The sequence below is a fragment of the Coffea eugenioides genome, chromosome 7 (assembly GCF_003713205.1).
Source record: "Coffea eugenioides isolate CCC68of chromosome 7, Ceug_1.0, whole genome shotgun sequence".
NCBI classification, from domain to species: domain Eukaryota; kingdom Viridiplantae; phylum Streptophyta; class Magnoliopsida; order Gentianales; family Rubiaceae; genus Coffea; species Coffea eugenioides.
Genome location: NC_040041.1, coordinates 24891139 through 24917208, shown reverse-complemented (window position 1 = coordinate 24917208; position 26070 = coordinate 24891139). Strand labels below are relative to the sequence as shown.

The 26070-nt window shown below is 35.5% G+C and overlaps 1 protein-coding gene and 2 long non-coding RNA genes across 3 annotated transcripts; 2 read left to right on the top strand and 1 right to left on the bottom strand.

Annotated features, from left to right (window-relative positions):
- Positions 1-9062: 9062 nt before the first annotated feature.
- LOC113778513 lies at positions 9063-11882 on the bottom strand. Its single transcript, XR_003469275.1, has 3 exons — positions 11561-11882; positions 9912-9975; positions 9063-9228 (listed from the first exon to the last, which is right to left on the bottom strand). It is a non-coding gene; the product is annotated as an uncharacterized LOC113778513 (long non-coding RNA).
- A 3122-nt stretch (positions 11883-15004) lies between these two features.
- Positions 15005-15359, top strand: LOC113777528. Its single transcript, XR_003469193.1, has 3 exons — positions 15005-15062; positions 15200-15240; positions 15332-15359. It is a non-coding gene; the product is annotated as an uncharacterized LOC113777528 (long non-coding RNA).
- A 3199-nt stretch (positions 15360-18558) lies between these two features.
- On the top strand, positions 18559-23567 carry LOC113778075 (small nuclear ribonucleoprotein SmD3b-like). Its single transcript, XM_027323336.1, has 7 exons — positions 18559-18648; positions 18893-18925; positions 21302-21466; positions 22554-22606; positions 22692-22758; positions 22844-22900; positions 23194-23567. Exons 3-7 carry the CDS (start codon positions 21308-21310, stop codon positions 23254-23256), a joined length of 399 nt encoding a protein of 132 aa, XP_027179137.1. The 5' UTR covers positions 18559-18648; positions 18893-18925; positions 21302-21307; the 3' UTR covers positions 23257-23567.
- Positions 23568-26070: the final 2503 nt, after the last annotated feature.

Sequence of the window (26070 nt, the reverse complement as noted above, 5' to 3'; positions counted from 1 at the left end):
TCTTGGAGCTTGTTGACGATCAGAATGACCGAGCTCCCCAACGGCACAACACTACTATTGGATTGACTGGCCAGAGATGGAGAAGCAACAGTGTCATTTACTGGTACCTCAACCATAGATGGACTGTCGTTGGCTGAGAATTGAGACCAATCAAATCAACTGTGCGTTAGCTACCGTGTTCTACTGTGTGTCGAAGAGATCGAAAGAGGGGAGTACTAAAACCCTAGCGTCGCGCGAGTTTTGAATCTTTTGACAAAAATGCCATTTTTCAAAGCATACTGCTACTCGTGTGAATTCGCCTTCCGGTTGCAAAACCGGAGAAACTGGCTAAAAGGGTCACGGGTGCCCAATTTTACAGGTTCGAGGGCTTAAAGTCAACAAAAAATAGATGAGGGGCTTATTTTTACTTAGACAAAGAGTTCAAGGGCCAATTGGATAATTTGCCCTATTTTTATATGATCTAACTTAAATTTACACTATATTATCTATATTCACATTTGAAATCTTTTATATGTATCATAAATGTAGACCTCCTCATATATGAAGCGGTAATCCAAAAACTATTTACTTCATTTATGTGCCAGTATTACAGAACAGATTATTTCTTGAAGGTAATTGTTTAAGTGTTTTTTGAACAATCAACGATGACAACAATAAAGAAGTAGACTACTCACGAAGAGTGACCTAGATCAATACGTCGACGATGATTAGTTCAACCAAATAATTTCAAAGAAGATCAAAAAATAAAATGAATGATCAAAAACTAGTAGTAAAACAATACAAATGCGACAAAATTTAAAGTAAAAAATTCTAACACCCTCACGGTACCATGAATGTGGAGTATGTTGATATCATTTAAAAGTTTGTAAAATTCTTAGTCAAATTTGAGAAGTGTATATCCTCTTTATCATGGACTCTTTGAAATTTTTTAATAAATAGGTCGGAGTTTATGTCCAATCTTACACCATTTCGAGGTAGTTTTTTATTAAGAAAAGAAACTATTTACATCCACAAATTCTCAGAAACTAAAAGTAGTTTTAATATCTTGTTTTCTTCATGCATTCCCATTTGCCATGACGTGTGGACTTGCAAATTTTACTTTGTCCTGCTTTTTAGTTTTTTACACCTTTGTTAAATTTTGCATAACCACTTACTTTCAAGAATATCCTTTGCCAAAACCATTGCCATTACCCTTTAGTTTTTCTTTTAACTCCAAAGCCCTTTCCTTTTTGTGGTATTCCTACTAAAGTAGAAATACAGAGAAGCTAATTAACATATCTAGTCTATTGGGGAATGCCAATTGTTTTCAATTGGGTTGTGATTGCTGACGTAGCGCGCTGCTATTGGCTGATTGGCGGTCGTCCGCCCGTGCGAATTCCAATTGATGGTCGTCCGTTTCCCACGCGTGAATTCTTTTGTTTGCTTGCTCAGGCGTTTAGTAATCATTTTGCTTCTTTGTTTGTTTTTTTTTTTTTTTTTTTTTGTCAACACAGGGGTGTCCGGGTCAAGACCCGAAGGCGGCCCGACTAATCCCCTGCGCCTGGAGTACAGCGCCACCCCAACCGCACCCAGGCGTTAGGTGAGGTTTGATCCCACGACCTTGCGAGTGGTTTTCCAGCCGCAGACCGGGTGATCTAACCCCGGGGGGCTTAAAAGGCTGAAAACAGAGTTCTTTTGCTTCTTTGTTTGTTGTTTGCCTGCTATTGGCTGATTGTTGGTGGTTGTTCGGGCCGTGCCAATTTCCAATTGAATTCTTTTGTTCAGACGTTTACAATCCTTTTGTTTTTCTTTGTTTGTTGTTTGCCAAGAAGTGTTCTGATTTATTGTTCATTAATATTGTTTGCCAGGAAGTGTTCTAATAAAACCTGATTTACAATCCTTTTGTTATTTTATTGGATTGGAAGTGCTTGTTAACATATTACATGTTGGATTGTGCTAAAATTTGGCCCCTTTTTGCCCTTTCCCAACAATAAATTGTGTTAACAAAAAATTGGTATCTCAATTATTACAATTATCGGTGCTTTCTTTTGGTTGCAGAATAAATTGCAATTATTAATTATTATCTTTTATTGTACTTATAGCTTTAATTGTATTAATTATTAATTCATTGTTAGTAGCTAATTAATAATGTCGCTTTTTATTGTCATTTTTTGTTACCCAACAAATCGCTTTTAATTCATAACTTTTTTGCAATTATTAACAAAAAAAACCTTTTTTTGTTGCCCAAAAAATCTCATTTAGTTACCTTTTTCCCAACTTTTTTTTAAGGAAATGTCCTCTTTTATTTTTTAGGTTGCCCAACAAATGAGGTTTACTTATCAGCTTTGTTTCAATTCATTTTTTATTAATTAAGCTCTGGTTTTGCTGTTTAATTGCTGACTTTTATAATTATTATTATGTTTTTGTTGCCTAGCAAATCGCATTCAATTACCAGTTGTATGTAGTTATTACCCAAAAATTAGTCTCTTTTTTTTGGAAGTGAATTGTCACTTTTTATTGCCTAGCAAATAACATTTAATTACCAGCTTTTTGTACTTATTAACACTTTTTTTTGGTTGCCAAATAAATCCCAATTATTTATAAACTTTTTTGCGATTAATTGTTAATCTACTTACTTATTACCTTTTGAAGTCTTTTATATTGAAGAATTTTTTACCTTTGGAACTTTTTTTGGCATATGGTTTGAGGATTTATGGGTTTTTTGCCCTTTTTCCTTTTGATCAATCAAACGACATCGTATGCTGATGGATCTTCAATCCTTTTTCTTCCGCTTTTCTCTCTCTCTCTCTCTCTGTCAAACGCACACCTATCAGTCAGTGTCAAGAACTCTTGAAGACCGATCCCTATTGCTGTTATTCTCCAGACAAAATTCCATCTTTGCGAGACCCATAGTTTTTTCCTGAATTTCTGGCATTTGATTGTACTTGAAACAGGTTGTAATCTCAATTGGGGGGCTCCAGATTTTTTTCCTTCTGATTGAGTTGATGGACGGTGGGCTCAAGACTGCAAAGGGACTGGTAATCTTCCTCTCCTCCCTTTGTCGATTTCTCCCTCCTGTTCTCCTTCATCTCCCTCGCTCCATACCTCAAGTAATTATAGCTGATTTTTTCTTTTTTTCTGCCATTTTACCTGATATTTCCTTGGCTAAAAACAATCAATTCTTCCCCCTTCTTTTTTTTGGTCCTTTTCTGAAACAACGAGGAAGTGAAAGGTTAATATTTCATCTCCACTGTCTATATGAATTTGTAGAATACAGATATGGTATTTTTCTTCCCCTTTCTTTCCATGATTAATGTATTTGTTTCATTTTAGTTTTATCATTAAATTTTTATTTTTAGTTTCAACAAAAAACTTTTAATATGGTCGGAGATGGTGAATAATTGATGATTAGCTGGCCTGTAGAGTATTTATTTATTTTATTTTTTGTACCTACTTTGTGTTTTATTGTTCCATTTTTCTTTCCGTTTTTGCCTTTCTAGGATTTCTTCTGCAACAGGGAGGAAAATGGCCACCCGTGAAAGACAACTGCTGAGGGGAAAATCGTAAGCTTTGTTTTATCATTCTAATTTAATTTTTACTTTAAATTGCTCTTTTCAGAGCTCAAATGATGGTATATTTTTCTTTGGCCTTTGCTCTTTTCAAACCTCATTCGAGTTTTCTTTTTTAGTCATTTTTTTTGGTGTCTTTCATGCAGGTGTTTTGTTGATCTCCTGATCAGAAAAGCAATCCATATGGTAACCAAAAAGATTCACTTGTTTAAAATAGATTTCTTCATCGTCAAAATGTCTTTCTATTTGCTCCAGTTCTTCCGATTCCTTTTTCTTCATTGGGTTTTCAACATTTGAAGAATTAATAAATTTCTTCTCTGAGAATCAAGAACTTCCAGGTCACATTGGTCATTGGTCATGAGTTACAAAAGATCGTGTGATGCTATTCTTTTGATTGCTTTGTGTTGAAATTTTTTGTTTTAGTACATAAATTGTCTCTTGGTAAAACCTCTTGAATATTCGTTTTATGAACCTTAAGTGGATATTAAACTGAGTATCTTCAGCAATATATTTTTTTGTTACAATGGCAATCTAAATGGTTTTCCTATTTGTAGGTGGTTAAAGGTTTGTCCAAGATGAGGATTCTCAAATATTACATTCTAAGCACCTGCTTGAAATAATGAGTAAGTTACTGTTTTAATAAAACACCTTAAATTTTCTATTCCTTGATCAAAAAAAGAATTAAATTGCTACATAATTGTAGTTTTGCCTCTTGAATCATAGACTACGATGTTTAATAGCTTGGAAATTCTTATTAGGAAAATCAGTTTTGGTTGACTTAAGTCTATATTTACAAAACATGATGTTCTCTTAGATTTGTAACATTTCAGTAAGATTAAGTCTGGAAAACTGAACCTTATGATAGTTTTTTTACTTGTAAAAATAAACTTAATTGAGGTAAGCCTAAACAGAAAATTTTGTGAGAAACATGAAGATGGTATTCCAATTGATAGGTTCAAAAAGGTGAATATGATGCAGACCTTCAATTTATGTTGAAGTTTTTTATGCAGGAAAGAACTTAAAGGAAAGGCATGTTACTTTTGAAGAAAATTTGGTAGAACTCCTAATTTGTTTTAACTGGATGGATAATTTGTACGAAATATAACACATTTAGATGTTCAAATATGAGGGCAAGATGCCTCTACTTTGAGATAAATGGCATACAATTCTTCCTAGAATTTGAGAATACAATCACTTCTTTGACACATCCAACTATTTTTGGAGTGGTGTTCTGGAGTCATCTTACCTCAGATTTTTTATGAGAAAAATTGATAGAAAGACCTCAGAGCCATCTCTCTCCTATCTTTTGTGTAAAAAAAAAAAAACTCTCCCATCTCCTTTCTGTGCAAAAAGTTATTGTTTTCCTCTTTGCTGGCGAGTTAAAGTACTGGGAGTTACAAAACTAAAGGCCTTCCCTCAAATTCCTGTATCTGCAATAGAGGAGTTTGGCTCAATGCTGACAAGACTAATCAATTCCCATCAGATAATTTTCCATATCTCAATCCCCTCCAACTCAAAGCTTCTATTTGAAAAGTCCCTTATGTTTTTATCTTTCTTTCTTTTTCTCTGAAAACTGCTAGCTTCTCCACTCTTGTTCTATGTGTACTTTTTTCTCTTGATTAAATTTTATTTTATTCTCTAATAAGTTTTATATGTTTGCTACGGGTTGAGGAATAGGGATTTGCTACCAAGTATGAATGATTGGAAATTCTTTGCTCAAGTAAATACATTTAGGATCTCTGTTTGTCTATTTTTTCTTTCTTTTTACCAGAAGTCAACTATAATCTTCTCCTATCTTTACTCCTCTTTCATAGACGTTCAAGAAATGGACTATGGAGAGGACAGTCTGCCTCTTATTGAAGTATTTCCTAAAATTTCAGTGTAAGTCATGATTATGAGATTGTCAGGTCTTTTTAAGCAACTCCATTCAGTAATTATCCTTACTTAAGATCCAATATTTTATGCTTTCACTTTTTTGCATTGAAACTTGTGATTATTTCCTTAGATGAAATGGTTTAATTTCTTTCCTCTTTTTTCATGTTCAAAGAAATTTTTGTTTTCCAGTTGATATTGCCAATAACTCTTTATAAGTAAATAATTCAAAGTAAGAGGGTGTGGGTTTACTGTTTCTGTTAAACTCTCTTAGTTAGTTGGTAATGATTTTGTCATTTTTTTTTTCTTTTTGCAGCCAACTAATGCACTTTTTGGACAACTTTGTATAGATCAAGTGAGTGGAATTCCATCTTGGGGCCTTTTTTCCTTGGATTTGGATCAAAATTGTTTGATTAACGATTGGATTGTCATGTTTGCTTTGCTAAGCATGCTATCTATGCAATTTATTCAATGCTTGGGGTTAAATTCTAGGCTGTTAATGGTTGAAGTAGTTAAATTTCAAACCATGTAAGGTTTGTGAACCATTAAATGAAAATATTGAATTCTTGAAAGGGCTGTGAAATCAAAAGGGTCATACTCAGAAAGGAGAGGAAAACTTGTGATATTAATCTACATATCATCTTGCTTCATGTAACTATAGACTTTTATTTTAATTAAAAAAAGCAAGGAAAAAATGATGGGTTTATATTTCATTTGCAACTGTTAATAATGTTGAAGAATATGGAGAATAAGTTCAATAATTTTCTCTGAATCATTCTCATGTTATTACCATGAGGTTGTTTTAATTATATTCTTCATCTGGCCGACACTTGTTTACACTAAATTTTTGTTAGATAAAGGAAGAGCGAAATAAGGAGGCTACTTTTCTTATTTCAGCCTTCAAGGTATGTGCGGGAGTTATCGTTTCAGTGTTTTTGTTCTCTCTTTGCTTTCTTTTTTTTTCAAATTTATTTAGCAGTTTATTCTTTGCACAACTATTGATGGATTTTGGGTAAGTCTTTGGAGGCTGTTTATGGATTTCAAGGTGAAGAAGTGGATAAAGAATCTAAACTGACACCTTATGGTGAAAAAATTAGTCAAGGTATGTGGTGATGGAAATATCACAATTAGCCTGGCACTATTGTCTTTGAGCTACTGGAAGATGATCAATGTGGTTCTTTACAAACTAAAATTGAAGGATATAGCAGTCCAGATGCCAAGTCAAACCCTTTACAAGACTCTCGAATTGGCTTTAGATTCGGAACGCAAGTCATGGTTTTCTTTTGAATTGATGTAGTTCAGAATTTGAGTTAAATAGGTACTTATTTACCTTATGCATCTTATGCTATCCTCGGTTACTTGTTACTTTTTCTAAAGAAACTTAACTGATACAAATTCCCCAATTTATTCGACCAAAAAAATTTTTGCTTTTGTTTTTAATTGGACCTATATTACAAATTTCCCAATTTAATCGAGATCCAAGAATTGTTACATTGCAGCCCTGTTTCTTTTTCGAAAAAGGCATATTTGTGGAAGCCTTATGGAATTGTATTAATAATTTCTGCATTAAAAGCTTTCAGTTGATCTTGACTTTACTGATTGGTCCAAGATTGCATGTAATGATCTTATGCCTTTTCTTAATGAAAATGATGTAATCCATGGGAACTTCAACTTGCTATTTCATGGATAGTTTAAATAGTTCATATCAAGTTGGTCAGTGGTTTACATTTTTTCTTGGTTTTAGGTATTCCTGTTAACTTGATTTTTTCTTGAATTCCAAGTCATCCTGTCCGCTCATTGCCTTTCTATTAAATGATGGAAACCACATGGATGACTTGATTGTGCTTGTTTCCAAATAATGTATAGGTATTACTGTCATTCTTGATGAACAGCAAGTCTTTGCCTAAATTCAACATCTTTTGGTTGAGGACTGCATGTGCTGAACCCTCTTAGGATCATTTGCTTTCATCCCTCAAATTTCTAAATCTCTTTGCATTTCCTTCACCCGTTGTTTTTTGAATAATCACTTGTTGCTATCAATCATATAGTACTTACTGAATTTGCTTTTCAAATTTTTGGAGGAAAAGTGAGAAATTTGATGAACTGCTCGAGTTGGCTGGCTACTACAAGACTTTTCTCATGAATTCTTATCAAGAAGCAAGGTATGGTTTTCCAACCACAAACAGTGTGGATATGAACTATTTTACTATTTGCTATCATTTATCTTTCCCCAGTATAGTGATCAATAATTGTGAGATTGATTGGCCTTTTTACTTAATCAATAATTTCTGTTTCGTATTTGTTTCCCATGAAAATGTTAGTTCTTTCATTTTTATTTCTCAAATTTCAATATTTTTGGCTTCAAAACTGATCACATATTTCGTTCCTATTTTTACATGGTATCATTCTTAATTTTGTCTAATGTGTAAAGTTTTGGTTTCAACATACAAGAGCTTAATTTACACTTGATTTTGACACATACAAGGCCATGGCAATAAAGAACGTTATCACCATTTCATATGCATATCAAGCATAGCTACCAGCAAATTACATATTTTATAGAGGAGAAAGTAGTTTTTATTTGCTTCCTGCTGGGCCGATTCCAACTCAATTTATACTGTAATATTATATTCCTTTTAGTTCCATCAGAGTAGTTCATTTATTACTCTGTCCAGATTATATCCTTAATGATACATAAAATTCATATGGCTTAAACATAAAATTGCATTACCTCTTGTGCAGGATAAAAACATGGCAGTAGGAGATTATTCGAATAAGCTCTGGGAAGAGAAAGACAAATAAACTCTTGAATGATATTCGACATTGTAAAGAGATTGAGAAATGCAAACTTGAACCATAGTAAACACTTAGGGGCCGCTTGGTTCATGTTTAGGAAACGGAATTGTAATTGGAATCATTTACAAAAAATTAGTATGGGTTTTGATTGGGTTGTGGTCAAGGTATCAATACAATAACAAGCGCTTGGTAGATATTTGTCAGGAATGGATATTACATTAAAATTTGAATATTTTATCATTTTTAAATTTTTTTTTGTTCTCTCCTTTTTGTTCTTAATCCAATTGCAGAACATCCTTCTTAACCGAATTGTAGAACTTCATAGTGACCATTAATGGATCAACCGCTATTTTTCTTGGACTTCAAGATCACAAAATCTGTTTTCGTAAACCCCACTTGTAACTTGAAGATCATTAGATCTAGTTTCTAAACAACTTTTAAAAAAAAGAAAGAAAGAAAGACTCAGATTTGCAGCCATTCAACCCCCAAAAAAGATGAGAGTCGTCATCAGATTGCAGCCATACTCCATCAAAAAGATTTGCAGCCATACTCCACCACTTTAACTCCTCCTTGTGACAGCCCTACCTTCCCCTAAGGCGTACCAAAGGGGTTAGCGGACTGCCTGCCCAACTCTTGCTAGGACTAACGAGCAGTTAAATGAAATCGAAAACGTTCAGAAAGGTAATAGCGCGCTCAAATGATTCAAAGTCGCCAAATGGCAAAACGAAAATCGAAACCATAATGAATAGTGGTTGCCACGTCACCATCCAACTAGAAGCCAATCGAATACAGATATAGCCATATAACTCGGGAAAACATTTCCAAACCAAATAGGATACATGAACAGGGTAAATAGTTTTATACATATACGTTTGTAATTTACAAATAAAAGGAAAATATTTGGATCCAAGTACATTCAGAGTTTCCAAGCATCGAGGAGCTTTACACAGAATATGTATTAAAACTAGCTCAACTCGTACATCAAAATATCACAGTCTTCAAAAGTTGTTCTCTGTAAGGAAAACAAAATTTAATGGAGTGAGCTTTCGCCCAATGAGGTACTATCACTCAGGCATTCAAGGGGTACAAAATCACAGTGATACACTATTCAAATAAGTTCATCAAGTAAGCACAACAAACATCACATTCCAAGAAGATTTGTAAAAGGATACGGTCGGCTCTCAAGAGCCCTTTTCCACTTTTGGCATACTTGATCTCACCTCATTGACGCTCCGTCAATGTTTAAAAGTAACCAATACCGTAGACCCCATTTTACTCCCATTTCCTTCCACCTCACATACCCCTACCGGGCCCGAACTCCAAACAGTTCAATAAATGGTAATACTCGAGTATACCGGAACCAAGAGTCTCATACTCAATGATTTCTTATAACAGTCCCCATGGTTTATCAATTTCCTCGATCAAGCCCTTGCTGGCTCGATTCAATTGACCACCAATGGGGTTGAGCTCAGTGATAACAGTATAAGTCATTGGAGACACGTTCAAACGACACAGTTCAAGTATAATCAAGTCAATTCAAGTGATACAGTGAACAGTCAATTAAACCATAGAGTGCGAGAGTGGTAAAGTACACCCTCGTCTCAACCAGTATCATCAGTAAACACAAACATTCCAATCATGTATCTCAAGTACAACAAAGCCAAGAAGTATCAATCATGTGAGTAGTACACTCACCAAGTAAGCAAAGAGAATTTTCACACTTGTCCACCCGACGAGCGTTTCGGACCACCGTCACGCCCTAAAACATTCAAACAAGCACAATGAGACTCGTTTACGAGTCATAAACCATATCCACATACTACCAAAAATAAGACTCCATTAGAACGTATAAGTACCAAAGTAAGTTAGGGAAAGTCCGGAAATGAAAGTTAAACACTAAAACCCAAAAACAGATTTGATGTCATTTAGCGTATTGGACACAACCGGCACTACGATTATCGGATTGGGGTATAATTTATACCGTTACGAAGCTAAGAAAGAGGGCTACAACTTTGATGAAGGCTACTCAGTCTAGTTTACAATGTTTCTAGGTCAAATTTACCAAAACAACCTCAGATTTTCCAATTCGAAGTTTACTGTGGCAGTCCTGATTCATTCAGTCATATCTTAGCATATACAACTCCAATTCAAGGATTCCAAAGCCATTTGAAAGCTAAGATACAAGGCTATAAGTCTTAAAAAGACATCGACAACCAAATCAGTAGTATTCCTGGTCAAAACAACCAATTACAGAAGCTGATTAGCATGTTCGGATAGAAACAGGGCAGCAGGGGTATTTCAGTCTTTTCACTGGCTACGTTGCTTCGATTGGGCTGAAATTTTGCAGGCATATATTTAACTCAAGTATCTACAATTCATGTTCTGAGCAGGACCTGGTTCGGCCTTTACCATGGACAACCATGCAGTGCAAAAACAGGGCAGATTCATCATCTAAGTTACAAATTCATTTTCCTGTAAAAACAGGACATTCAAGCAGGACAGCCTACTTTGAGGAATCACGGACAGCAGTACACCAGGAGGAAAAATATGAAATTTTTACAGAACGAAGGCCCATGAGTCTAGTTTCCGATGCCACTGACGGCACCTCAATCGGATTTTTCGACATCAAGATATAAGCATTTTACTGAGACTGGTCAGTGAAAGCCGAAAATCAGGAAACTCATTTTTCACTTGTGAAAAACTCCTTTTCTCTTTTAAAACCACAAAAATTTTATTCAAACCACTCATACACTTAAGTATGACATTCATATCAGCAACTTTAACATAATTTAAGCATCAAATTTCAACAAAAACCAAAGGTGAAGCTCAACTCTTCCTCTCTCCCACTTCGGACAATTTCAAGCTTTCACAAGAGTTACTTCAACTTTATTGCTGCCAATCTCACATCTAAGCCAGCAATTTTCTACCAAGATCAAAGACAACATGCTATATATCATACGAAACAAGAAATATAACATTTATAGCAAAACTTCCTAGTGGAAACTCCTCAAAATTTCACAAGAAAAGCTGTAAATTGAGCTCATGTTTCTCCCTCGGTCAAATCTGGAAATTTCATTTTAGCAACCACTAGCTCACGTGGATGCTATATTTACACCAAGCTTCATCTATCAAAAGGGATTCAAGGATTCCCTAGTAACTTGCAGCAAAACAAGAGCCAAAATCTAGAAAACAAATGGTTATTCCTAGTTCAATCCAAGCTGGAAAATTTCCAGCAATAAAGCAAGTCTCTACAACCTGTTTCTACCTCAATCCAACCTCAACCAAACATACATCAAAAGCCCTCTAAGGTATGTGAAAGAAATTGAAATTCCAAGTCATGTTACCTTTGACACAAGCTAGAAGTTAACTCCCCTGTTTTGGTCCTTCTACCCGATCAAGCAAGCTGGAAATGGAAGTAAGACACAAGCTTCCTTTAAGTGTTCTCTCTCTGGTTCCTCTTGGCTGAAGTGGAAGCAAAACAAGAGAAATTTCTTTATTCTTCTCTCAAGTTCCTCTCGGCTGGAAGGTTGAAGCATGGCACAAATTTTTCCTCTCAACTCTCTCTACTCTCTCTCGGCTAAAGTGAGACAAAACAAGTGACCAGTCTTGTTTGTCATTGTTTTTCTTTCTCTCGGTGGTTGAGCTGAAGAAAAGAAACAAGAGGAGGTAAATTTGGCTTAGTCAACTTGCATGCTACTTGGACTTGGTCAAAAATGGAGGCAATGGAGAAGTATATCTCTCACGATTGGGAAATTGGAGTAGGACAAGGGAAAAAAATTCCTGCAGCTTTCCTTGACTTTTCCTACTCTCTTGGCTGGAAAAATGAAGAAGAAATATCTCTCACCTCCCCTCTCTCTAGAACCGACCAAAGCAAGAGAAAAAGAATGAGGAATAAAGCTGCATGAAACTTCAACTGGATAGACATAACTCTAGTCTTGGTCAAGGTTGGTCAAGAGTTATTCTAACAATTACCCCTCACTTCTATATTCTCATGTTATATTCCTACTAATTTCTTATTCTAGTTTTCATTTCTATAAAGGTTGATCCAACACTAATATAGGGTACATCCAAGTTATTTAAAATAGTACATCCAAGTACATCCATGAAATTGAGTGTAAAAGAAAGAGTAACGAGTTCTTAAAAACTCATTTCATAAGAAATTGGGAAATTTCAGCTTTGCATGATGATCTTTGGAAAATCGAATCTTGAGTTTGACACGTCCAAAAATGGAAAAATTTACACCGTTGGAAATTAGGTTCAAAGTACTAAAATTTCCTAGAAGACATTTTTCCAAGATTCTAAACTGAAGGCATTCGTTTTTTCAGCCCAAAGTGGCTGATCTGAGCAAGCGAGGCAGATTCAGTCTTGTTTTTCGGCAATCTTTGGAAATTAGGCAAAATTCACAAAAAGTGAACTAGCCTTTGAAATTCGTAACACAATAAGAGTTCCAAACAAGGTTTCAAACACAATAAACGGAACTAAATTTGGAGTTTTTAGTAAGAAGATGTCACAGTCTAAAGTTGGTTAAATTTCACCACTAGAACAGTGAAGTTCCAGATTTGCCAAGCAATCTTTGGGGCATCATTTGGATATCGAAATGGCATTGAAATTACACCAAATTTGGTACACTTAAACTTCCATATGAGAACTACTTCTCTATCCAATTTCACGTAACAAATCCCATGGAAAATCATTTAATGAAATGACCAAAGTTTGGGAAAATTTTTAAAGTAAGTGCCAACCTTAGTTCTCCTTCTTTTCCAAAAGTTTTGTCCACTAAAACCAACCCCAATCCACTCCATCTTTGAAACGAAGGGTCTATAAACATTTGATGAGCACTGGATGGGTGTTTGACATCAAAATTTTCAAAACAATACATCCCAAAACTAACCTAACCATTTGGCTAGCAAGAAAAGAAAGATTTCCACTTTTGCAGCTTTGCTGCACTTTCGAACTCAGACCACCACTCACTCAATACAAGTTCAAATTGAGAATGATTTATGGTGTTGGAAACTAGATTCAAAAGGCTACAATTCATCAGAACAAGTCGTTAAGAAACAAGTAACAAGTAAACATAATACCTTCAATTCTAAAACAAGATCATGAAAAACCCAATAAATTTCGGGATCTCACACTCCTCCATTGCAGCCATACAACCCCCAAAAAAGACTCAGATTTGCAGCACAGAGCACAGAGCCGTCGTCAGCTGTGGGTTTTTGCAGCACAGAGCCGTCAGCAACCAATCAAGATGAGATTCTTTGGCCAACAAAAATTACTCTCACATTTGCAGCACAGAGCCGTCGTCAGCTATGGAAGATTGGAAAAAAAAGAGGCCTGCTACACCGGTAGGAGAGAAATTAGAAGATTGGAATAAGTGGGATAGAGGAAAGGGAAAGGCCGGTCTGATATGGGGAAGGAAGCAAATAGGAAAATGTGATGAAAAAAGAAGAGAGATGGTGAAGCAATGAGTGAGATGAAATAAAAAAAAAAATTAGCTTTGGAATCAAACGTGGGGTTTCACAAAACCTCCCAACTTGGTCAGGAATGGGAGAAGTCCAATATTTTGGGAATGATTCCAAAAATTACATTCCAATAGGTATAACCCAAGCAAGTGATAAGGGATTTATTCCATTTTGTGATTCCCATACCCGCTAACCAAGCGGCCCCTTAGTATCCAATTATGCATACAACTTGTAATAATTTATAGAAGTTTTTTTTTAACTGTATTGTTTATTAATATACTTGGCCTTGACTCAACATATTCGGCCAATATAGTTTAATAACTTATTTTAGTCATTACTCCTAATTATGAATTATCTATTTTGTTTTAAAAAAAACTATTACAATGGGCTTTACGCTGGGCATGCTACCTATTAATTTCACACCGCGATCCCCTCCTAGTACCTAGTCTATGCGGGAATGCAAGAAGTTTCAATTGAGATTCAATAGCTGATATGGCGCATTCTCATTCACCAATTGATGGTAGTCCTCCTGCAATTTATTGAGTTGGTGAATTGAACTGAGGACAAAAATGAGATTTCACCTCCTTATCTACCTATCCCAATTACTAGACCCACGTAGCAGTGACCAGAATCCCTATCGCAACATCTTCTCCTCCAAATCCCAGAGGGCCGCCGTCTGCCTCTCTCGCAGATCCCTTCTCGCTCTCCCGAACAAAGAGTACGGTTGAAAGAATTGAATCCAAAAACAAGTTTGAAGAATCTAACTCCAGACTTCAGGTTCTTTATTGCCTCTTAGATTTATTTCCTTTCAATATTTCTTGATTTTTTTCCTCAACGTTTTCTCTTATTTACCATCTAAAATTTCACATGTACTATGCCTGATTTTCTGTCCATGCTTTCTTAGGAGACAGAGGCTGTCAAAAGAAGATCATTACCAAGAAAAATTGTATGTCATTTTGCTTCTTTGAGTTTCATTCTTCCAGATCTCGGGTTTTCACTATCATTTTTTATTTTTTGCACGCATTTTTAATAGTTCTCATGTTACTTATTTGTCCTTTTTTCTGGCCTTCTATGACACCTATACAAACTTGTGTGATTTCTATTATGTATGGGAAAATTGCTTGGTGTATTTTTTGGTTGTTTTGGATTCATAGTCTGTTCAAATTTTAGCACAATATTTTTGGCTAAAAACTTGGTGATTATTTTTGTGTAACATTTTATAACCTTTTTTTTTCTCATTTGTTTCGATTTTGCATATGAACAACTTATTTTTCCTCCTATTTATTGTTGTTCACTTTTCGGGGTGAATTTTATAGGGGTAATGGCTCGTTTAGTGCCAGTGAGTCTAAGCTTTGGACTTTTAGCATAGTTCAGCTTTGGACAGGTAATCTGTTACACTTTATTTAGAAAAATATCTTAGTCAAATAGATGTGCTTGTATACTAATAATTAGTAGATATCTCTGTCGATTAAGTTACTGTTGATTATGAGAAAATGATTAAGTTTCTGTTGATTATTAAAGAATGGCGGTAGGTTTTTGGAGCTTGTAAAAATTTTATTCAGGTGAGTCTTATTTTGAGTATTTTTTATGCCCTCATCTTCAAATGTTTTGATTTTAAATGATAAAACAGTTTTTTTCCAATTTTTGTTGCAGGAGAGGGTATTTGATGACAATCCCGATTTTCATGTCCTTTAGAATTGCCATCAGCACAAATCTCGTTGCTGATCTTTTTGTATAAATTAGAAAAGTCTGTTGCTTTCTCTTGTACTTAATTGTGTTTTGGTACATTTCAATGTCAAGTTAATAAGTTTGTTTTGTGCTTTCTTTTTTTGAATATTTGGCTTATTTTTGAGGTACTATTGAGGTAGATTTAGCCCAAAGTTGAGAGTTTTGGTCCCTTTTGTAATTTATCCCTCATTCTTCAACTGGTGGATTATGTTTATTAGATTTAATGACCCATGGTTTTTTTTTTCCAATTAATAAGACCTTTGTTCGTTAAATCTTTTGCATCTCAGGAAAGTATTGTTGTGTCACCGATTTTTTGTTCATCTGATTTTGCATTTTTATGTTATTGTCCTTGCACGAAGAAAGATGACAACACCTACTTTCATTCTTTTTTGTTCTCTAAGGATATATACATTTGAAGCTTTTTTTTTTCTTTTTTGGCTAATAATAACGTTGTTCTTTTGATTTCTATCTCTCAGCTCTCAAATCCTTTGAATTTTTTCTTTTTGTCTTGCTATTGCTTTTGTATGAAGAAGGTGAATTTATCAGGGTTTATCTGAAATAAAAGATGAACATTTTTCAGTAATAGATTTGTCGAAAAAAAACATAGGATATTCAAAATACTGTCTGGGTAATAATTTGAGTTAGTAATCAAGGTGCTCATACCTGATTACCACAATTTCTTTATTTGGACCCACTGGAACCCCCACATGTTCCTTTTGACTTTGTCCATTACTGAATAAAGTACATAAGACTTTCATTCAAAGCACATGGTAATGTCATGTTGGACATTCTTAGGAAGTTAAAACCTAAATGAGAAACACACTTGGCTTGAATGACTTAGTAATTGTTAAAGGCATTTACTTTAAGGTACTTTCTCATGGTCAATTTCCTTCTATAGATATGACTAATTACATTGAGTGTGATCTGGATGTAAAACTTTGAAAAAACATTCAGGTGTTTAGTGCTTCAATCCTATTGTTTTACTTCCTTTTGTGATCTCACATAGGCTATGTTAGATTTCATGGTGTAACATAAGAATTATAACTGTCTTTATTTTCTACTAAATTACATATGTTTGTTACAGGCTGAGATATTAATATTTGCACCATCGGAGAAAAGGATTATGGAATTTGTTTTCTCAAGGTGAATATTATTTAGGGGCTTTTTTTGAACAGAAAAATGTTAATTTGTTTAGTGCAGATCCAAGATTTTTTCTTCCTTTTTTTCTAATAAGTGTTGTTTATTCTAAGTCTTTGTTAGATGAAGGAAAAAAAATAAAAAAGAGTGCTTTTCTTCATTAAGCCTTGACGGTATGTTTTAATGCCCTTTTTTTTGTGTGGACAGATTTCTTTTTTTTTGTGTGAACAGATTTCTCTCCCTGCAGTTACTGTAACTTTCAGCCCTCTTTACCCTGTTATTAGTCTTTGGAAAAGTGAAGATGAAAATTTGTGATGGGATCCTATTTCCTTTAGATCCAAATTTATTTTCTTTTACTGTCTTGCTTTACTTATTCCATTTTTACTGTTTAGAGTTTTTCTTTTGGGAATCATACACAACCAGGAACTAAAATTCAATTTCTTCTTTGCAGAATTCAACTTGGCCATATTATTCATTGTACATTTGCTGTTCAACTTGTAATTTTGCTCATTCCTTTTGTCTAGAGATATTAGCCTTGTTTTTGTTTTTTAGATTTGGTTATTTGTCAATCTTATTGATGGGTTGTAAGATTTACTTTTCTTTTGTTTTATGAACTCAATATTGACAAGGAAAATAAATTAGTTAGTTTTCTTAGGCAATTTGTAGTTTGCCTTTTCTTTAAATTATTTCGGTTGGTAATGCCAACCTGGTCAGTTACCGGTGCCACTGGTAATGAAGCTATTTTTTAAGCTTATCTTTGTGATGGCGATGATTCTTAAGCTTACCAGTGCCACTGGGGATGCAGTTTGATTTTGCCAACTTCAATGACATTCCTTCATGAAGTTTTCATGTTAGACTGGATGTATATTTTGTCAATGTAGTGAACTTACTTTTTTGTTCCATTTGATAAAACAATAGTTTGAACTCTAAGACACCGTTTTGTCACAAAAAAAATGGGTATAATTGATGTTGTTTTGCTCATGTCTTTGCATAAATCTTGCTTGTCTTTTTGTCCTTTTGCCAAGAGTCTGGCTCTTTCATTAAATTTTTGTTGATTTGTACCAAGGGGATTGGCTTGAGTTATCATATTTTGGTTCGATTGAAAATAATAATAAAAATGGAACTACCATGCTATTGCGGTTGTGGACCTTACTACTATTATTGTGCTTAGATTATGTATAATTTGAGTCTCTAATGCTAAATCTCAATAAAATTTTTGTTATTTAATTAATCTTACTTAGTTTTTATTTTTGGGGTGCTCTTCCCTCTCCTTTTTTAGTCTATAAGATTTTATGTTTATTTTTTGTGATGCTAAGAGTTGCTGGCACAAAAATTAAATGGCATATGTGTTGAGAAGATTTTGAGTATGAGATAATGGTTTGTTTATCTTATCATAGACAAGAAAGCATATACAATTCTCCAATCTTTATTGCTTTGAGTCCTATGTCTCTTGCTATTCTGCAACCATTACTATATTTTACAATTATATAGATTTTTCCCCCAACATATTTTCGTGTTGTTCATAAATTCCTGTTGAATTTGTTCATGAGCAAGACATTTTTGGTGTACATAGAAAATGTAAGGCAGCATTATGCGGTGATATATTATTTTCAAACTAATGACATTGTCATTGCTGTCCAATTAGTCTCAAAACAAAAAATAACTCGTCAGCAACTAGGCTGAAATTGTGTTTTCTCTTCATGCTTAATAAAATTACAAAAAATAACTACAAAGATTTTGGTGCACCTTTATGTAGTTTTTTATATTTAATAGCTCAATTTGAATAATTGGACGTTTCTGTGCAAGCTTGAAAAGCGCGGTGTTCTCCTCCTAGTAATGGTCTACAACCAAGTAAAAGTCCAAGGCCCAAGGGCCCGGGCAATAAGAAATTAGGAAAAGATTAGGATTAGGAAACATGGGCAGGTCAAATCGTAAATATAGGTCCGGATCTTGATATAGCGGATCTCACTTGTACGAGGCCACCCTATTAACTTTCCCTCTCTCGTCGCCGCTAGGTGAAGAGACAGTTCTCTTAGCTGAACCGCAACGCAGCATCTTCCGGCGGCAGCCAACGGCGAGGATATACTTCTCTACCTCTTTATCCGGCGAGGTTTACTTTATCTCTCTTCTCGCCTTGTATTTATTTATTTACTTTTAATCTCACAAATTTCAATCTCTTGTATGTATCTGTGTTTTTTGGCTATAATTCTTAGAATATATTGTGCATTTTTATTTTTACGTTTGTCTACAATTTTTTAAAATTTTTTTCGAAGCTTTGTGCTGGATTTACTGGTATACAGTTACTGCTAATTAATTTTTGGTAGTTTTCTTGCTGGACTTTGGGTTTAGGGTTTTGCGTAGGGAGCATAGCAGGAAATAGCAATAGTGTGACGACCCCACCTTCCCCTAAGGCGAACCAGAGGGTTCGGCGGGCCGCCTGCCCGGCTCTCGCCGGGACTCAGTCGTTCACTAAAGTCCTCAAATGAATTACAAGAATAAATCTCAAATATACATCAAATGGTCCACAAATATACATCCAAGTCTCCAATAATTACATGTCACAAATGCAGCGGAAACAATTCCCAACTATACATAAAATGATTCCAAATCCAAATTGTACAAATATAGGCCATCCATTCACGTGAATAAGCACAACAAGTCCTGCCTTCGCCTTGAGCCCTGTGGAGGGGAATAAAATAGTTTTGGGGTGAGCTAGAAGCTCAGCGAGTAACCAGCAAAATCATTAAGCAAATATATTTCACAATGTTGCATTTCGATGATTTCGATGATGTCATGATTCAGAGATCAAATGTCCGTTTAGTGCTCTCATGAGCCGGTGAAATCATAGCACTTGAACACCCAACGCTCAAATATTTCATTTAACATTAACTCACGAACTCACGAAAGTGGGAGCAACATCGGTGCTCCAGATAACCATGAACATGAACCATAACAAGGTGGATACGTAGGTGTCCAGCACAAGACTTTCCCAAAACTCATTGAAGCCAAATCATGTCATGAATTCACATGCAAGCACGCATGATATGCAATCGAATAATTAATGCAAGAAACATTTCACAAGTACTTTGGAAATAGTTTAGGGTCACTCACCTCCACGGCTCATAATCCTTGTTCAATATAGCCAATTCCATCATTCAAGTCCAAGCCTTTCACTGGAAACTTAAGGTAACCAACGCTATTAAAAATCAGACAGCATTTCCCCATAAATTCATCCTTACCATTCTACAATCAAACCCAATCACATAGCAATTAACCACAATTGCTCAAAACCAGAAAACAGTTTTGTCGTCCTTTTGCGGTAATGGCACCAAAAGCACTACGATGGTCGGATGAAGGTGCAAAATCCACCGTTTCGAAGCTAAGAACCAGGGCTACAACAATGTAGAAGGTCACTCAGTCCAAATCCCAGCACAACTAAGTCATATATGCCAAATACCAAACCAGAACCGTAATTGCAGGTTTACAAATTACACTATGCTGTAATCAGTACAACTCAGTCTAAACAGGTCCAAATGTAGAAATTCCAAAGGCATATAGTACCTAGGACATCAAGTTACATTTCATCAGAAGACCTGAACACCCAAATCCAAAACAATTCCAGTCAAAACAACCCATTTCAGACGCAGTTCTTACATCCTGATGAACCCAGAACAGCAACAGTAAATTCGGCTTATCTCATTCGACACTACTCCAATTGACCTGAAATTTTGTAGGCACCTCTAAAATGTCATTTCCTACAACTTTCATGTTTTGAGCTAAGGCCAATTCGGCCTCTATCTATGACCTAAAATTTCGGACAGAATGTAGCTTCAAGAACCCTAATTTTCCAGAATTTCTTCCAAACCCAAAATTGGTTGCTATTATCACCAATTCACACCCACATGAGTCATTTCCACTCATTAACAGCCATCATAGATGACCACAACATCTCATTCATATTAAACCAGAAAATTCCTCATAAATATAAAAACTTCACCAAATCACTTCAAATCAAGAATTAATTCACATAATCCATCACTTTAGCTACTATTAAGCATCACTTAAGCATCATTAGGTGTGTAGGATGTTCAACCATCACTTACCTAGGAAACAAGAGAAAAGGAGTTATAGACCACCTTAGCTCTTCCAAAAACTTCACCAAACTCACCACTAACACAAAAAGGCAAGATTGTATGGAGTAAAAACTAATTTATGCGATTGATTTTGGAAGATTAAGCTAGTTGGAAGCTTGAAATGTTGAAGAAACTTTCTTCCTTCTTGAGCTAAGAGGGCCGGCCATCCAAGGGTAAGAAATGGTGAATTTTTAGTGATTTTTGAAGATATTTAACTCAAATGGGTCAAAAGTCAAAAAAAGTGAATAGTAACTCTTAAGCTATTTCCAATACAATGGTGACACTTGTCACCTTTAGGTTTAAAACTTATCTTTTTGTCTCTCCAAGACAAATATCTTAACACATTGTAAACTAATATCACTTAATACAAAATTCCAACAAGTTGTCAAAAATATAATGCATTTACCGCACTAGCGGGTCCCACGTCCAAAATACGCTTTTAATTTCTCAAAATCTATTCGATACTAGAAAAATCATCTAAAAACTATATTTGCTCATAAACTTTATCTGGGGAATTTTTCTAATCAAGAAAATGTAGAAAAGGCGGACGATTAAATAAAATAAACCCTAGAAAATTAGAAAATTTCCGGGTTCTCAAACTCATTTTTTTTTCGGGGCGTCACAAATAGCAATGAGTCGTAGCTTAGGAATACCAGTGAAGCTTCTACACGAAGCCACAGGACACATCGTGAGCGTAGAGCTGAAGAGCGGAGAGCTCTACAGAGGCAGCATGGTTGAATGCGAAGACAATTGGAATTGCCAGCTCGAGAACATCACTTTCACAGCTAAGGTACTCTCGTTCCAATGTTATTCTGCCCTTCATTAAGAATTGTGAAAGTGCTTTTCTGTTTCAAGTTTCTTTATGCTGCTTTCGAGCTTCTTAATGACCTTTTTCTTTCACTTTGATTCCAATGCATGATGGGCGGAAGCCTACGATGATTTTCTGTGGCAGGAAAATTGAAAATATGGGATGTTAGTAAATTGGAACTGAAATCTATTCACTCTTTAAGGAGGTAACATGGGTTGGGTGGTGAATGCTATTCAGAACACGTGGACAGTCTGTTGTATTTGTGCTCATAAATGATGTATATAGGTTTTCCTAGTAAGAATTTCATGTTTGTGGCATAAGTATTTTTAAACTATTATTGGCAATATGTTCTCAAATAACAGAATTCTATCCAACTAAATTCCTAGTCGTGTATTTGCTTTTTTAAAATTCTTTGATCTTACATGCAAAACCGTTCTTTAATGTGTATTTTTTTTGTTGTTGTGGGTAAGGTCTTTAATATGTGTTTTTATTATAGAATTAAGCATCTTATTTTATGACGTGTCCTTTAGGTGTCAGATGCACGTCTCAGATTTTACAACAAATTAAGTGTCTTCTGCACACATGCTTTAGAGTTCACAGTGTGTCGGACTAGTTGGGGTTGGGGTTGTAAGGAACTTTTTGACCTGTGGATGCTCATTTATCGTACTTATTTTAACTGACAGCTGGTTTTAAGAGTATTCCCTTGATAATTTCATTGAATTTGGACCTGTCATTTTTGACATTCATGAGCAATTATTTCCAGTGCCATATAATTTCTTCTACACCAATGGCTACAGAATATAAGATCTCTTTTTGAATTTTTGATAGATTCTGAACGGTCTCTTATCCTTGCAAGGATCTTTGAAGCACTGATATGATTTACATCTTTAGCCGCCTCAATCCTGATATCTTCTTTTTTAAACCTCTGAACTGAAGCAAATTAGCTTCAAGATTTCAGTTGTTTTTGACTGCCTATTAGAGAGAGTTTCATTGGATTAAGATGTTATGTTGTGCCCTTTTGGCGTTTTTTAGTCTTGTGGAAGACTAATTTTGGTCTGTTTCTTTACAGGATGGCAAGGTATCACAACTGGAGCATGTTTTCATTCGAGGAAGCAAAGTCAGGTATAGAAAGTGTAATATAAAATGTTTTCTGATTCTCTCAACTGCTTTCTGAGTTCTGATCACGAGTAAAACAAATTTTTATCAGGTTTATGGTGATTCCAGATATGCTTAAGAATGCTCCAATGTTCAAACGTCTAGAAGCTAGAATCAAGGTGCTTTCCCAGTTTGCCCATGTGTATTAGAGTGTATTTGTGACCATCACAGCTTTGCTTACGCTTTTTATATTATCTTTTGAAGGGCAAGGGTTCAGCACTTGGCGTTGGACGGGGACGTGCTGTGGCCATGAGAGCCAGGGTAAGATCTATTTCGTGACTTTTGCATCTTATACTCCAAGATCATTTATTTAAATCTAAAAGTTAGGAATGACACTCCATATCTGTACTGTAAGCTCTGAAATGCATTATGATCTCTTGTCAAGAAAAGGCAATGCTGGATGGCCACTCTAGAACTGGGATCTAACAAATACTGTAAAACGATGAGAATGTAGTTTTACGGAGCATGTAAAATGATTAGGTTGGAGAAATAGATAGTTACAAATTAAGTTTTGTGGAGTGAAGTTTGCCTGACTGTGCCATCCGTTTATGCAGGCTCAGGCTGCTGGTCGTGGAGCTCCACCTGGCAGGGGTGTTGTGCCACCTGTAAGGAGGTGATCATTCCAGAATATGATTGTAATCTTAAGAGCGTCAAAGCTCGTATGTTATGCAAGGGAGATCATCAAAGCCATGTTCAGCAGCCCAGTTTGGTATAGGATAATATTCGGCCTTTGAGACCTTAAAAATTATGTACGCTTTTGAACTTGGCTAGTGCTCATTTAGAGACGTGAATGGTTTTCCAATTTACGCTTCCGTTTTAGCTGATTCTAAAATTTGATGTAAACCAAATCGATTGGCTGTCTGTTAGTAATGTAGCGAAAGAAGTCAACGTGGGAAGTCGTATTCCGCTGTAACGTGGAAATAGCAAATTGCCTCCATTCGTAATTACTTGTGCGGACGCAATAGCGAGCAATGCAATGAGCTTTTTGAAAAGGATGGATCCAGAGTTTGAATGATTATCAGGATTGCAAGGCCGTGGAGGAGAGGTTGGTTTTTGGTGGTGAAACGCAGTTGATAATCCAGAATTGCGTGTACCCTTTCATTAATCGCTGCCCCTGCTGCTACAAAAACACCTTTCACTGCCTTCTGGTTGGAAGATCCAAAACTTCGTGGTTATATTGAATGAGCGGCCATTAGGCAGATTATTTGTGTCTCTGACAAATTGAACTACCTTTGAAGGAGACATTAAATTATGCTAATTGGAACCCGAGCCAAGTCATGGCTCTTCAAATGATATGGAGCAATTCTGACTGAGATGTTTTTCGGCCCAGTGTGCACCAAAACAGACATTATTGCTTGAAATTCTCCATTATTGAGAAATCTTTCTTCTTTCGTCTACTGATTGAAGACTATGACGAGGTATAGCCTGGATTGTACGGTTCCTCGTCCGTCTATTGATGCTCACTCACTGTATTTGTATGCAGCAGGATGATTGATTTTTCAAGTCCATTTGCCCGATCCACACCACCCCACCAACCACTCCCCCCCCCCACCACAAAAAAAAAGAAGAAAATTCCTTATCTGGTCAACTTCTTTTGTTATACTACTATAATACCGTTGTACCCTTTCTTTCTTGTGTGACAATGAGCACAAAGCTAGTCGCCACAAACCAATCCTAATGTTCCACCAACCAATTCTAAGATTGAAATTCGCACATCTGTCATTCCCACTTCTTTATTGCAAAATCGCAAAAAACGTTAGTTAATAGTGTGCTAGTATTATTCTCCAGATTGTGTGGTGTCGATGAAAAGCCCGACGATCAAGACAGAATTGTGTATACATTACTAATACAAATCTTCCTAGTACAAGTAGTCATACTATGAATTAGATGCAACAGAACTCCCCTACAGCCTAAATCAAATCCTATCCATCCCAAGTGTTTGATTCACAGTTCACAAACAAGAAAGGGACACTGCACAGCCCACAGAAAGGGACTGTCAAAATTCATCTGTATCAGAGGCGGCTGAGCCGGAACATATAACAGTACACCATTAGTCCATCACCTCACAAAAAACCAACCAAACGTTTGGTATAATTTTTCTTTAGTCTTCTAGCACAACAAAAGTGTTCTCCGAATTGAAGTTCTTGGGCAGTAGCGATCAATGGCTTTGGCTCTCCAAAGTGCGCGGAAGGTACGTATTTATTTTATTTGGCATTTGGGCGGCGACCGAGGGCCAATAAAATTGTCTCACTTGACGTTGACTTGGGTATGGAAGTCAGAAATTTCGACGGTGAAGTTACAAAAGATGTCAATTTCAGATAAATGGCTGGACCACTAATGGTGATCGCAATGACTTCAAAAGATTGACTACTATTTTATAACGGGGATTTATGCGTTGAATAGGCTTTCTTTCTACTGAAAATGCTTGTTTGACCCGATGAGAAGACTTTTTTGGGTTTTGTGTGAACAGAAAATTCAACTTTTACAGTGGATTGCTTTGGACCTTTGGTTTGACTTTCCAATATATATATATTCATGAAATGTATGACTTTTGTGGGTTCTAAGTTTAGGCCTAGTAGCAGCTGCCCTGTTTGGGGGTTCAGTCCCACATCGGGGTTGTTAGGGGGATTGGGGTAGTATATTAGTTTCCTGTGAGACCTCAAGGGATACCGGCTTTTGGGGTTCTCACGGGATTCGGGTTAGTTTATTACCACAAAAGTCTTAACTTGCTTGGTAAAAAAAAAAAAATGAAATGTATGACATCATAGCTTAAGGTGATTGAGAGTTAAAAACATATACTCCCTCCATCCCACTTTGATAATCCTGTTTTTTTTTTTCACACAGTTTAAGAAAAAGTAGTTAATTTTGTTGGAAAAGTAAATTTAGATTGCTATTTTCCTAAAATACCCTCACATTAAATAGAGTACAATTTTATGGGAACTTGAATTGATGGTAAAAAAAGAATCAACTCTCATTAAATGGGGTAAGTTTATAGTAACAACAACTTACATTAAATAAGGGTATTTTAGGAAAAGTAAAATACAACTACATTCTTCAATTGGAAAGTGGACTACAATTTGGGACAGACAAAAAAGGAAAACAGGACTATCAAAGTGGGACGGAGGGAGTATATAATAAGTATGTAAAAGCTCCGACGCAGTTGCTAAAAAAAAAAAGCTCCGACGCAGTTGCTCAAGTCTAATTAATTAAGTTCCATTTCGACTGAATCTTAGGATTTAAGAACCACACAAAGCTTTTCTAGAAATGTCAATATCACCCGCCATTTTTCTTTTAAAAAATTAATGCCAAATCTAGTTTAGTTGTAAGATACGAGTTAAGTGAATTAGTGAAAGGTCAAGTAAAACTCAAATTTCGTATTTCTAGTATTATTAAAAGTTAACTCAATTGTGTGTGTGTATATATATATATAT